At 53.2% G+C, this 14894-nt stretch overlaps 1 protein-coding gene across 1 annotated transcript in view; it reads left to right on the top strand.

Annotated features, from left to right (window-relative positions):
- NECTIN4 (nectin cell adhesion molecule 4) overlaps positions 1-14894 on the top strand; it is a 189890-nt gene that overhangs the window by 128642 nt on the left and 46354 nt on the right. The window contains exon 6 of the mRNA XM_075330589.1: positions 5839-5986. Within this exon, the coding sequence (XP_075186704.1) occupies positions 5839-5986 (148 nt within the window). The remainder of the gene's footprint in view (positions 1-5838; positions 5987-14894) is intronic.

Genomic DNA, 14894 nt, shown 5'->3' with positions numbered 1-14894 from the left:
GGGTGCCTGGGGCTGATGGTGGGTGCAGTCAGTTGTAATAGCCTCCTGAGAGTGAGGCAAGCCCCAGGACCCGTGTAGGTGTGTGGAACCACAAGGCGCAGAATAACTCAACACAAGCAGAATGTCTTTCAGGGGTTTTACTCACTGTTGATGGCAGGGTGAGTAACCCGGGCGTAGCTGGGATGAACCAGGCTGGAACCAGGTATCCTTCAGGCTGACTGATGAGGGTGGCTACCAACTCGCCTTCCTTAGCCCTTTGTGTTTTGGGGTAACCCCTGCTTGAAGCCCTGCTGGGGTCGCCCAGGGAAGTTGCTGGTGCCTCTCTCCCCTTCTTTTTGGCCCGTTTGCTTGTAGCCTGGACCAGATCACTCCGGCTGCTTGCCTCCTGTGAGCTATGGGCCCTCACTGTGGCTACGTGGCTGCGGACTCTGTGGTGTTGTCTTGGGGGTGTAAAGTGCCCCCTCATGCAGGTTTGGCAAGGGAAAGGTAGATCTATCCCTGCACTGGGACCTGCTACCCGTTTGGGCCTGGTATCTCCCTGACAGTCTCCTTACTCTCCACTCCGTGGCTCTCTCTCTTTAGTCGTGGGTGGATTTCGGGCAGCACTACCAGGTGACCGTTCTCCCCCGTCGGTAGTCACTGCGCGGACGCTGTTAGACTGCAACAGCTCCAGGGTCTGCTCCTCACGTCTGCTCTCCCTGAGCTGCACACTAAACTGGCTCACTGCTCCTCCTCTCCTGTTCTTGCCTACGTCACCTAGCAACCAGGCTCTCTACCACACCCCTCGAGTGGAGATGGAGGCTTCGCTCAGGCTTCGCCCCCTCCTGGGATCCCCAGGGGTCCTCTCAAAGGTACATGTGTGAGACCTGATCACTATGCGCCTGTGTAGTCACACCTCGGTCAGCCTTCTGGATTACCTGTGTTGTACTGTCCCCAGCATGGGTGCAGTACTCAGTGGTGCCTGACCAGGTCAGGGGCGCCACACAAACACCCTGCTTCTGCTCTCACACTCTGCAGCACACACACTCCTCCTGTCTCAGAAACACAGGATTGCTTTAACCCTTGGAGCCACACCCACAGGTGGTAAGGAGTGTTTAATCAGCCACACACCCTTCCCAGCACACAACCATGACTCTGTATGTAATGCAATTGTGTAACCACAGGTCCCAGCCAACTTCACACTGCAGAGAAGCAACGCTTCTGCAAAACATACCGGCCATTTACAATGAAGCCGGTTGATGCCTCACAGACCACTGTGACTGTACAGTGTGGCTGACTTCTGCTGAGACCATATAGTGTGGCTGGCTGCTGTGACCATATAGTGTGGCTGGCTGCTGTGACCATATAGTGTGGCTGGCTGCTGTGACCATATAGTGTGGCTGGCTGCTGTGACCATATAGTGTGGCTGGCTGCTGTGACCATATAGTGTGGCTGGCTGCTGTGACCGTATAGTGTGGCGGACTGCTGTAACTGTATAGTGTGGCGGACTGCTTTGGTTGGCTGCTGTGACCGTATAGTGTAATGGGCTGCTAAGACCGTGTAGTGTGGCTGCCTGCTGTGACCGTACAGTGTGGCTGGCTGCTGTGACCACGTAGTGTGGCTGGCTGCTGTGACCGTAAAGTATGGCTGGCTGCTGTGACCGTATATTGTGGCTGCCTGCTGTGACCATACAGTGTGGCTAGTTGCTGTGACCATGTAATCTGACTGGCTGTTCTGACTGTATAGTGTGGCTGGCTGCTGTAACTGTATAGTGGGGCTGGCTGCTGTGACCGTATATTGTGGTTGGCTGCTGTGACCATACAGTGTGGCTGGCTGCAGTTACCGTATAGTGTGGCTGACTGCGATGACCGTATAGTGTGGCTGGCTGCAGTGACAGTACAGTGTCGCTGGCTGCTTTGACCGTATATTGTGGCTGGCTGCTGTGACCATACACTGTGGTTGGCTGAAGTGACCATACAGTGTGGCTGGCTGCTGTGACCGTACAGTATGACTGGCTGCTGTGACCACATAGTGTATTTGGCTTCTGTGACCATATAGTGTGTCTGGCTGTGGTGACCATACACTGTGGCTGGCTGCTGTAAGCGTATAGTGTGGCTGGCTGCTGTGACCATGTAGTGTGACTGGCTGCTGTGACCGTATAGTGTTTCTGGCTGCTGTGACCGCATAGTGTGGCTGGCTGCTGTGACCGTATAGTGTGGCTGGCTGCCGGAACCGTATAGTGCGGCTGGCTGCTGTGACCGTACAGTGTGTTGGCTGCTGTGACCGTATAGTGTGGCTGGCTGCTGTGACCGTACAGTGTGGCTGGCTGCTGTGAGAATATAGTGTGGCTGGCTGCTGTGAGAATATAGTGTGGCTGGCTGCTGTGAGAATATTGTGTGGCTGGCTGCTGTGAGAATATAGTGTGGCTGGCTGCTGTGAGAATATAGTGTGACTGGCTGCTATGAGAATATAGTGTGGCTGACTGCTGTGAGAATATAGTGTGGCTGGCTGCTGTGAGAATATAGTATGGCTGGCTGCTGTGAGAATATAGTGTGACTTGCTGCTGTGAGAATATAGTGTGACTGGCTGCTGTGACCGTATAGTGTGGCTGACTGCTGTAACTGTACAGTGTGGCTGGCTGCTGTGGTTGGCTGTTGTGACCGTATAGTGTAATTGGCTGCTATGACTGTACAGTGTGGCTGGCTTCTGTGACCGTATAGTGTGGCTGGCTGCTGTGACCATACAGTGTGGCTGGCTGCAGTGACCGTACAGTGTGGCTGGCTGCAGTGACCGTACAGTGTGGCTGGCTGCAGTGACCGTACAGTGTGGCTGGCTGCTGTTGCCGTGCAGTGTGGCTGGCTGCTGTTGCCGTGCAGTGTGGCTGGCTGCTGTTGCCGTGCAGTGTGGCTGGCTGCTGTTGCCGTGCAGTGTGGCTGGCTGATGTTGCCGTGCAGTGTGGCTGGCTGCTGTTGCCGTGCAGTGTGGCTGGCTGCTGTGACCATATAGTGTGTTTGGCTTCTGTGACCATATAGTGTGGCTGGCTGTGGTGACCATACACTGTGGCTGGCTGCTGTATGCGTATAGTGTGGCTGGTTGCTGTGACCATGTAGTGTGACTGACTGCTGTGACCATATAGTGTTTTTGGCTGCTGTGATCGCATAGTGTGGATGGCTGCTGTAACCGTATAGTAGGGCTGGCTGTTGTGACCGTACAGTGTGGCTGGCTGCTGTGAGAATATAGTGTGGCTGGCTGCTGTGAGAATATAGTGTGGCTGGCTGCTGTGAGAATATTGTGTGGCTGGCTGCTGTGAGAATATAGTGTGGCTGGCTGCTGTGAGAATATAGTGTGACTGGCTGCTATGAGAATATAGTGTGGCTGACTGCTGTGAGAATATAGTGTGGCTGGCTGCTGTGAGAATATAGTATGGCTGGCTGCTGTGAGAATATAGTGTGACTTGCTGCTGTGAGAATATAGTGTGACTGGCTGCTGTGACCGTATAGTGTGGCTGACTGCTGTAACTGTACAGTGTGGCTGGCTGCTGTGGTTGGCTGTTGTGACCGTATAGTGTAATTGGCTGCTATGACTGTACAGTGTGGCTGGCTTCTGTGACCGTATAGTGTGGCTGGCTGCTGTGACCATACAGTGTGGCTGGCTGCAGTGACCGTACAGTGTGGCTGGCTGCAGTGACCGTACAGTGTGGCTGGCTGCAGTGACCGTACAGTGTGGCTGGCTGCAGTGACCGTACAGTGTGGCTGGCTGCTGTTGCCGTGCAGTGTGGCTGGCTGCTGTTGCCGTGCAGTGTGGCTGGCTGCTGTTGCCGTGCAGTGTGGCTGGCTGATGTTGCCGTGCAGTGTGGCTGGCTGATGTTGCCGTGCAGTGTGGCTGGCTGCTGTTGCCGTGCAGTGTGGCTGGCTGCTGTGACCATATAGTGTGTTTGGCTTCTGTGACCATATAGTGTGGCTGGCTGTGGTGACCATACACTGTGGCTGGCTGCTGTATGCGTATAGTGTGGCTGGTTGCTGTGACCATGTAGTGTGACTGACTGCTGTGACCATATAGTGTTTTTGGCTGCTGTGATCGCATAGTGTGGATGGCTGCTGTAACCGTATAGTAGGGCTGGCTGTTGTGACCGTACAGTGTGTCTGGCTGCTGTGACCATAAAGTGTGGCTGGCTATTTTGACTGTACAGTGCGGCTGGCTGCTGTGAGCATATAGTGTGGCTGGCTGCTGTGACCATAAAGTGTGGCTGGCTGCTGTCACCGTACAGTGTGGCTGGCTGCTGTGACCGCACAGTGCGGCTGGCTGCTCTGAGAATATAGTGTGGCTGGCTGCTGTGACCATAAAGTGTGGCTGACTGCTGTCCCCGTACAGTACGTCTGGCTGCTGTGACCGCACAGAATGGCTGGCTGCTGCTGTGACCATATAGTGTGGCTGGCTGCTGTGACCATATAGTGTGGCTGGGCTGCCTGCTGTGACCATATAGTGTGGCTGGATGTTGTGACCATATAGTGTGGCTGCCTGCTGTGACCCTATAGTGTGGTTGGCTGCTGTCTTCTGTGACTGTACAGTGTGGTTGGCTGCTGTTTGCTGTGACCGTATAGTGTGGCTAGCTGGTTGTTGTAACCATATGGTGTAATTGGCTGTTGTGACCATATAGTGTGGCCGGCTGCTGTGACCAAATATTGTGGCTGGCTGCTATGACCGTACAGTGTGGATGGCTGATGCAACCGTATAGTGTGGATGGCTGCTGTAACCGTATAGTGTGGCTGGCTGCTGTGACCGTAAAGTATGGCTGGCTGCTGTGACCGTAAAGTATGGCTGGCTGCTGTGAGCATATAGTGAGTTACGTGCCATGACCAGGGACTCTTGCACTATAGCGTCTCCATGTCAGAAGTCTCTCATCTGCTGTAATGTGGGCATGCAGGTGATGAGGTTATTACGATGAGATGTTGGGGTTCAATAATTGTGTGGCTGCTGACTGGTTTAGAGTCTAAAGTGTAATTATATTCAGCAAGGAAAGGATAACGATTGTGTGTGTGTGATTGTAATAAAGGTCACATGGTACGAGGCGGCTATGTCTGTCGCCTGCCATGGAGCCATCACCAAGTGTAGGCGGCAGTCAGTGAGCCAGACGCGTTTAGGGTGGAGCCCACACTTCAAAGAGTGGCTTATATGTGTAAAAATGTCACCATCTACTCTACAGTCGGAAACTCCCTCAGCCCCCTATTTCCAGGAGCATCCACCTCTCAACTCCTCAGCAACAGCCTGCAGTGGACTGTAGAGCTCCTGGGGGAGTACTAGTGGTCCATGTTACACCTCTCACCTCCTCAACAAGAACCTGCTGTGGACTGTAGAGCTCCTGGGGGAGTACTAGTGGTCCAAGTTACACCTCTCACCTCCTCAACAAGAGCCTGCTATGGACTGTAGAGCTCCTGGGGGAGTAGTAGTCGTCCATGTGCAACATCCCACCTCCTCAGCAACAGCCTTCAGTGGACTGTAGAGCTCCTAGGGGAGTACTAGTTTTCCATGTTACACCTCTCACCTCCTCAACAAGAGCCTGCTGCGGACTGTAGAGCTCCTGGGGGAGTAGTAGTCGTCCATGTTACACCTCCCACCTCCTCAGCAACAGCCTGCGGTGGACTGTAGAGCTTCTGGGGGAGTAGCAGTGGTCCATGTTACACCTCCCACATCCTAAGCAACAGCCTGCGGTGGACTGTAGAGCTCCTAGAGCACTAGTAGTGGTCCATGTTACACCTCCCACCTCCTTAACAAGAGCCTGCTGTGGACTGTACACCTGAGGATCCCAATGTAGGGGTAATCTTCCGAATTCTAACTCCATCCTGTCCTTTCCTTCTCCAGATAGTGAACCCAGGAAGGTGGACCTTGTGTCTGTCTCGCTAGTGTCGGTGGCTGTAGTGACTGCGCTCCTGGTGCTGATCTTAGTGATAATCGTTATCCTGGTGAACCGCCATCACAAGAGGAAGACCAAGAGGCTTTCAGAGAAAATGTAAGTAATGTGTCTTTGTGAGGGTAGAGAAGTCAGTGCGGGGCCGGTGTGAGGGTGGAGTGGTTAGTGCGGGCTCTGTATGTTGGTGGAGTGGTCAGTGCGAGGTCTGTGTAAGGGTGGATCGGTCAGTGCAGGGCTCGTGTGAAAGTGGAGTGGTCAGTGCGGGGTCTGTGTGAGGACGGAGCAGTCAGCGCAGGGTCTGTGTGAGAGTGGAGCATTCAGTGCAGGGTTTGTGTGAGGGTAGAGCAGCCAGTGCAGGGTCTGTATGAGGGTGGAGCAGCCAGTGCAGGGTCTGTGTGAGGACAGAGCATTCAGTACAGGGTCTGTGTGAGGACAGAGCATTCAGTGTAGGGTCTGTGTGAGGACAGAACATTCAGTGCAGGGTCTGTGTGAGGACAGAGCATTCAGTGCAGGGTCTGTGTGAGGACAGAACATTCAGTGTAGGGTCTGTGTGAGGACAGAGCATTCAGTGTAGGGTCTGTGTGAGGACAGAGCATTCAGTGCAGGGTCTGTGTGAGGACAGAGCATTCAGTGTAGGGTTTGTGTGAGGACAGAACATTCAGTGTAGGGTCTGTGTGAGGACAGAGCATTCAGTGCAGGGTCTGTGTGAGGACAGAGCAGTCAGTGCAGGGTCTGTGTGAGGACAGAGCATTCAGTGCAGGGTCTGTGTGAGGACAGAGCATTCAGTGTAGGGTTTGTGTGAGGACAGAGCATTCAGTGTAGGGTCTGTGTGAGGACAGAGCATTCAGTGCAGGGTCTGTGTGAGGACAGAGCATTCAGTGCAGGGTCTGTGTGAGGACAGAGCATTCAGTGCAGGGTCTGTGTGAGGACAGAGCATTCAGTGTAGGGTTTGTGTGAGGACAGAGCATTCAGTGTAGGGTTTGTGTGAGGACAGAGCATTCAGTGTAGGGTTTGTGTGAGGACAGAGCATTCAGTGTAGGGTCTGTGTGAGGACAGAGCATTCAGTGTAGGGTCTGTGTGAGGACAGAGCATTCAGTGCAGGGTCTGTGTGAGGACAGAGCATTCAGTGTAGGGTTTGTGTGAGGACAGAACATTCAGTGTAGGGTCTGTGTGAGGACAGAGCATTCAGTGCAGGGTCTGTGTGAGGACAGAGCAGTCAGTGCAGGGTCTGTGTGAGGACAGAGCATTCAGTGCAGGGTCTGTGTGAGGACAGAGCATTCAGTGTAGGGTTTGTGTGAGGACAGAGCATTCAGTGCAGGGTCTGTGTGAGGACAGAGCATTCAGTGTAGGGTTTGTGTGAGGACAGAACATTCAGTGTAGGGTCTGTGTGAGGACAGAGCATTCAGTGCAGGGTCTGTGTGAGGACAGAGCAGTCAGTGCAGGGTCTGTGTGAGGACAGAGCATTCAGTGCAGGGTCTGTGTGAGGACAGAGCATTCAGTGTAGGGTTTGTGTGAGGACAGAGCATTCAATGTAGGGTCTGTGTGAGGACAGAGCATTCAGTGCAGGGTCTGTGTGAGGACAGAGCATTCAGTGCAGGGTTTGTGTGAGGACAGAGCATTCAGTGTAGGGTTTGTGTGAGGACAGAGCATTCAGTGTAGGGTTTGTGTGAGGACAGAGCATTCAGTGTAGGGTTTGTGTGAGGACAGAGCATTCAGTGTAGGGTCTGTGTGAGGACAGAGCATTCAGTGCAGGGTCTGTGTGAGGACAGAGCATTCAGTGTAGGGTTTGTGTGAGGACAGAGCATTCAGTGTAGGGTTTGTGTGAGGACAGAGCATTCAGTGTAGGGTCTGTGTGAGGACAGAGCATTCAGTGTAGGGTCTGTGTGAGGACAGAGCATTCAGTGCAGGGTCTGTGTGAGGACAGAGCATTCAGTGCAGGGTCTGTGTGAGGACAGAGCATTCAGTGCAGGGTCTGTGTGAGGATGGAGCATTCAGTGTAGGGTCTGTGTGAGGACAGAGCATTCAGTGTAGGGTCTGTGTGAGGACAGAGCATTCAGTGCAGGGTCTGTGTGAGGACAGAGCATTCAGTGCAGGGTCTGTGTGAGGACAGAGCATTCAGTGTAGGGTTTGTGTGAGGACAGAGCATTCAGTGTAGGGTCTGTGTGAGGACAGAGCATTCAGTGCAGGGTCTGTGTGAGGGTGGAGCAGTCAGTGCAGGGTCTGTGTGAGGGTGGAGCAGTCAGTGCAGGGTCTGTGTGAGGGTGGAGCAGTCAGTGCAGGGTCTGTGTGAGGGTGGAGCAGTCAGTGCAGGGTCTGTGTGAGGGTCGAGCAGTCAGTGCAGTGTCTGTGTGAGGGTCGAGCAGTCAGTGCAGGGTCTGTGTGAGGGTGGAGCTGTCAGTGCAGGGTCTGTGTGAGGGTCGAGCAGTCAGTGCAGGATCTGTGTGAGGGTGGAGCTGTCAGTGCAGGGTCTGTGTGAGGATGGAGCTATCAGTGCAGGGTCTGTGTGAGAGTGGAGCAGTCAGTGTGGAGTCTGTGTGAGGATGGAGCAGTCAGTGCAGGCTCTGTGTGAGGGCGGAGCATTCAATGCAGAGCCGGTGTGATCGTGGAGCGGTCAGTGCAGGGCCGGTGTGATCGTGGAGCGGTCAGTGCGGGATCTGTGTGAGGGCGGAGCATCAGTGCAGGGCGGTGTGATGGTGGAGCAATCAGTGCAGGGTCTGTGTGAGGATGGAGCGGTCAGTGTAGGGCGGTGTGATGGTGGAGCGGTCAGTGCAGGGTTTGTGTGAGGGTGGAGCGGTCAGTACGGGGCTCGTTTGAGGGTGGAGTGGTCAGTGCAGGGTCTGTGTGAGGGTGGAGAAGTAAGTGCAGGGTCTGTGTGAGGATGGAGCAGTCAGTGCGGGGTCTGTGTGAGAACGGACCAGTCAGTGCATGCAGGGTCTGTGTGAGGACGGAGCAGTCAGTGCGGGGTCTGTGTGAGGATGGAGCAGTCAGTGCGGGGTCTGTGTGAGGACGGAGCAGTCAGTGTGTGACGCCCCTGACCTGGTCAGGCACCACTGAATATTGCACCCACGCCTGGGTCAGTACAAACAGGTAATCCCAAAGACTGAATAGGGCAGACCTGGGCAAGGGGCGGCCCGCGGGCCACATCCGGCCCGCCTACTCTCTGTGACCGGCCCGCCTGGCTCAGGGCGTCCTTGCTGGCCGGTCACTGATGAGGGCAATCTGACCTGTTGTCCGGAGCTCCAGGCTCCGGGAGGCGCGTGGTCAGATTGCCCTCATTAGTGCCCGGGCAAATGCCGGGGCCCTGGAGAGCCGGGGGGCCCACTCAGCCTCGTCAGTTCTGGTGCCCCTTGGCCGGGGCCCACTCGCCTTAGTTCTGCTGCCCCCCGGGCCGAGTTCCGGGGACCGCAGTCCTCGGCAGGAATCTGCGGCGCCGTCCCTTTAAGGAGCAAAGACTTCCTGGTTGAACTTCATCTGTGGGCGGAGCTACCGGCCGGCGTCCTGCTCATCCCACAGATGAGAGTTGCAGTGCCAGCCAGCGACCCCCAGCACAGTGCTTCTTTCCGGCTCTGTGTGGGCCCCCTCTCCACCGTGACCTGAGCGGTATGTGCCCTCCCCACCCCCCGATTTATGGGCCCTGGTGAGCTGTATGGGCTCTTCTCCCCCCCTAGGTATATTCCCTGCAAAGCCTCCCCCCCTCCCCGGTGCCATATGTGCTGGGCCCCAGAGCTGCGTGTGTGTCTGTCTGTATGTATATATGTAGCAGAGCTATGTGTGTATGTATGTATATATGTAGCAGAGCTATGTGTGTATGTATGTAGCAGAGCTATGTGTGTATGTAGCAGAGCAATGTGTATGTATGTATATATGTAGCAGAGCTATGTGTGTCTGTATGTAGTAGAGCTATGTGTGTCTGTATGTAGCAGAGCTATTTGTGTCTGTATATAGCAGTGCTATGTGTGTATGTAGCAGAGCTATGTGTGTATGTATGTAGCAGAGCTATGTGTGTATGTATGTAGCAGAGCTATGTGTGTATGTAGCAGAGTGTTACGAGGGGGACCCGGGGAAGCGTGCCAAGATGGGAAATGGACTGCTTCCGCCGGTCAAGGTCCACTGTGCGGTGTAAGGGACCGCCGCTATGGTGGGTGAAGAGTGAGCAGGTTGCTGCTAGCGATCGTCTGGAATGTCACAGACGATCTATGTACACCGATCTGCCCTAACCCGTGAGGGTTGTATGGCACAGATCTCACGGCTCGGTGTACCTGTTGCACGGGGAAGCACAGAGGTGCCCACGCACGTGTGCCAGTGGAAGTCACGAGAATATGGCACGAGGGTAGCACAGAGGTGCCCACACACGTGTGCTTTCAATAACCAGGTGAGTCCAATGGAGACTTGAGGAGCTCACCTGGGACAGGAACACGGCCTGTTGACGGGGGTACTGCCGGAGCAGCAAGGCAGGAACACGGCCTGCAAACGAGGTACTGCCGGAGCAGCAAGGGCCAAGCCCACAAGAGACAGTAATGCCTGAGCAGTGGCGTGGCAGCACGCTGCCAGACATCCAAACATAGAAGGACGGTCGCGCGCCGCCATGATGGCAGGGGGAGCTTTTAAGGAGGTGCAGCTCCACCCGAGGGCGGGCGTGAGGCGGAGATGACGGACTTGACCCAATCAGGGTCCACGACGTCCCAGCCTGGCCAGTCAGGATTCACCATGTCACCAGCCTTGTCATCAAGCCGTGTGACGTCAGTGAGCGAATCAGGACCCACCACGCATTGCACATGCTCACCCTCCTGCCTCTGGGAAATAGAGGCGGGATCCTCGGTCTCACAATGTGGAGAGATAAAAGGAATCTCACTGCTTCCCTGAGCAGTAAACCTCTGCACATTGCGCAGCCTCGCAGACCTTCGGGGCCGCTGAGCAGGAGAGTCTGCGGCAGGCCAGGAATGGGAGACCACTTCACTCCTTGTAACAGGAGAACCACTAGGTGTCACCCTTCTGCTGCCTCTCTGAGAAGGTATCTCCTGCACACTGCGCAGTCTGGCAGACCTTCGGCGCTGCTGAGCAGGAGTGCTTGTGGCAGGCAAGGAATGGGAGACTGCCTCAGTCCTTGCCTCAGGAGAGCCACGAGATGTAACAGGAGAGCAATGTGTATGTATGTATATATGTAGCAGAGCTATGTGTGTATATATGTAGCAGAGCTATGTGTGTCTGTATGTAGCAGAGCTATGTATGTAGCAGAGCTATGTGTGTCTGTATGTAGCAGAGCTATGTGTGTCTGTATGTAGCAGAGCTATGTGTGTATGTATGTAGCAGAGCAATGTGTATGTATGTATATATGTAGCAGAGCTATGTGTGTCTGTATGTAGCTGAGCTATGTGTGTCTGTATGTAGCAGAGCTATGTGTGTCTGTATGTAGCAGAGCTATGTGTGTCTGTGTCGCGGGCGGAGGAGGGGACGCCGCACTCTCCCACTGCTCGGGTCCGGCTGGCACTGTGGCCTGCTGCCGCCGCTCGGTGGCTGGAGCAATGGGCCGGATCCCGGGGACTCGAGCGGTGCTCCTCGCCCGTGAGTGAAAGGGGTTGTTTGGGTATAGGAATTGGTTATTGTCCGTGACGCCACCCACGGTTGCGGTGATTTGTTAGCACCACCGCTGCTCTGTATGGGGATCCCGGGAAGGATGGTATGGAGCAGCCAGTTGTTGTGTTGCCCCTCCGTGGGTAGGGGTTGGTGATCCCGGGGCCCAGTGATGAGTTGGGAGATGCAGGGCCTGGTGGGCGCAGGGACGTGGGGGCAGCGCTGTGCCTTGCGGCACTGTGGTACTGACTCAGCCTGAGACGATGACACAGTTCTCGGTAAAACACACGGCTGGAAAGACGATTCCCACGGACGGCTGCACTTGCTTTCCCCAGTAGGTGATGGTGATGGTCCCTCTGTCCTGCACCTATGATGATAATGGTTGCGATGGGTTCCCACCGGTAACCCGCTCCCCGGCTTGGATATGGGCCGGAGGAGCCCTACTTTGCCCGCAGGCGCTGGCCCTGAGAAACTGGTGCCGTGGCGGTGTCTCTCCGTTACGGTTGGACTGTTGCCTTCAATCGGGACTTGGGTTGTTAGGAGACAGACGTCCCCTTCACTGACGGATTTGGCAAATTATGGCGACTCCTAGCCTTGCCGGGATCCGAAAGGCCCCTGCCCTGGTGCTGACTGTTCTTCGTATACTGCTCCAGACCGCCGGGTCACCACCCGTCCGCGGTCCTTCCAGCAACCTCCGAGCAGTCCCCCTGCAGACTATCACCGCCGTCTGCTGACCTTGCTGTCACTGTCCGGGGCACACACCCGGACCAACTTCAGGCTTTACTACTCTCACTTTTTCTGTCGCCACTCTTACTGTCCTCCTTTACCACCTCCTTCTACTTCCCCTTCCTAAACTGCACCGCCTGGTTCTTCCCGCCTCCAGGGCTGTGAACTCCTCGGTGGGCGGAGCCAACCGCCTGGCCCACCCCCTGGTGTGAACATCAGCCCCTGGAGGAAGGCAACAAGGATTTTGGTAGCCTTGGTGTTCCTAACTGGGGTGTAGGGTGTGGTGGTGTTGTGACCTGTGACCCCTGGCTTGCCCAGGGCATCACATCTGTATGTAGCAGAGCTATGTGTGTCTGTATGTAGCAGAGCTATGTATGTAGCAGAGCTATGTGTGTCTGTATGTAGCAGAGCTATGTGTATGTGTGTAGCAGAGCTATATATGTAGCTATGTGTATGTAGCTATGTAGTATGTAGCTATGTATGTATGTATGTAGCAGAGCTATGTGTGTATGTATGTAGCAGAGCTATGTGTGTATGTATGTAGCAGAGCTATGTGTGTATGTAGCAGAGCTATGTATGTATGTAGCAGAGCTATGTGTGTCTGTAGCAGAGCTATGTGTGTGTAGCAGAGCTATGTGTGTCTGTATGTATGCAGCAGAGCTGTGTGTCTGTAGGCATGTATAATGTGTATCTATGTATGTCAGTGTATATGGCTGTATAGATGTGTCCGTTCTATATGTATTTTTGTGAGTTTGTCTTTAAATATGTATGTGTACGTATGTGTGTCTGCGTGTTGATGGGGCCCACTGGGACTCTTCCGCCCGGGGCCCACAAAAACCTGGAGCCGGCCCTGACCCTCATCACACGCTGCGTGTCGGGCAGGAACCAAAGTTCAGATCCTGAAGCTCCGCACAGTGTAGGCAGCGGAACGCAGGAATCTCTCCTCTGTTCCTTGCCCGACACTTTTCTCTGTGACACACGCGCGCCCTGATATCGTCAGTACGGCGCGCGTGTGTCATTTGAAAAGTTCCCGCCCGGCAGGAGAAGCTGCAGAGGCGGGGGCCGTATGGAGAGAGGCAGCGGCGGGGGCTCCTAGGAATACAGCGTCGGCGCAGCCTGGCCATGTGAAGGAGAAGCAGCTCAGCGGGGGGCTCGTACGGAGGTGTCTGAGGACGGGAACGATAAGAAGAGAGGTGAGTGGTTACTAGTAACCTGCGGGGACAATGGGGGCGGGCAGGCGGGGGGCTGGGGGAGAGGGGTAACTTTTGACAAATATTTGGGGTGTAGTGGTTTAGTATATGGGAATGTAGTTTTACAGGTGTGGTATATGGGGGGGTGTAGTGGTGTAGTTTTATAGATGTGTAGTGGTGTAGTTTAATACAGGTGTATATAGGAGTGTAGTATAATACTACACCCCTATATACACCTGTATTATACTACACCACTACACCCCTATATACACCTGTAATATACTACACCCCTATATACACCTGTATTATACTACACCCCTATATACACCTGTATTATACTACACCACTACACCCCTATATACACCTGTATTATACTACACCCCTATATACACCTGTATTATACTACACCCCTATATACACCTGTATTATACTACACCCCTATATACACCTGTATTTTACAGGTGTATATAGGGGTGTAGTATAATACAGGTGTATATAGGGGTGTAGTATATTACAGGTGTATATAGGGGTGTAGTGGTGTAGTATATTACAGGTGTATATAAGGGTGTAGTGGTGTAGTATAATACAGGTGTATATGGGGTGTAGTGGTGTAGTATATTACAGGTGTAGTGGTGTAGTATAATACAGGTGTTTATAGGGGTGTAGTGGTGTAGTATAATACAGGTGTAGTATATAGGGGTGTAGTGATGTAGTATAATACAAGTGTAGTATATAGGGGTGTAGTGATGTAGTATAATACAAGTGTAGTATATAGGGGTGTAGTGATGTAGTATAATACAAGTGTAGTATATAGGGGTGTAGTGATGTAGTATAATACAAGTGTAGTATATAGGGGTGTAGTGATGTAGTATAATACAAGTGTAGTATATAGGGGTGTAGTGATGTAGTATAATACAAGTGTAGTATATAGGGGTGTAGTGATGTAGTATAATACAAGTGTAGTATATAGGGGTGTAGTGATGTAGTATAATACAAGTGTAGTATATAGGGGTGTAGTGATGTAGGTTATCACAGGTGTAGTATATAGTGATGTAGCATATTACAGGTGTATATAGGGGTGTAGTGATGTAATATATAGTGGTATACTATATAGAGGTGTAGTTTATTACAGGTGTAGTGTATACTGATGTATATTACAGGTGTAGTATGTAGCGGGTGTAGTGATGTAGTATATGGGGATTGTGTGTGTATGTATACATTGTGTGTATGTGTATATATATTATGCACGCACAGTATATATGCGTGTTTGTGTGTATATATATATATATATATATATATATATGTAGAACCGAGTTAATTATATTAGTCCGGCCCTCTAAAACCATCCCAATTTCTCATGCGGCCCCATGGGAAAATTAATTGCCCACCCCTGGAATAGACACATACAGGCACCCTTTGACCAGGACACACACAATTAGAGGGGACCCCTGGGCAGACCCAGGAAGGGGGCGTAGCACTCGCATCTCAGTTAATGTGGTGCTGTAGTGAAGCTGGAAGAG

This window comes from Anomaloglossus baeobatrachus, chromosome 12 (assembly GCF_048569485.1).
Source record: "Anomaloglossus baeobatrachus isolate aAnoBae1 chromosome 12, aAnoBae1.hap1, whole genome shotgun sequence".
Lineage (NCBI taxonomy): Eukaryota > Metazoa > Chordata > Amphibia > Anura > Aromobatidae > Anomaloglossus > Anomaloglossus baeobatrachus.
Note: the sequence above shows the minus strand (reverse complement) of the source record. Positions and strands in the feature narration are given on the sequence as shown.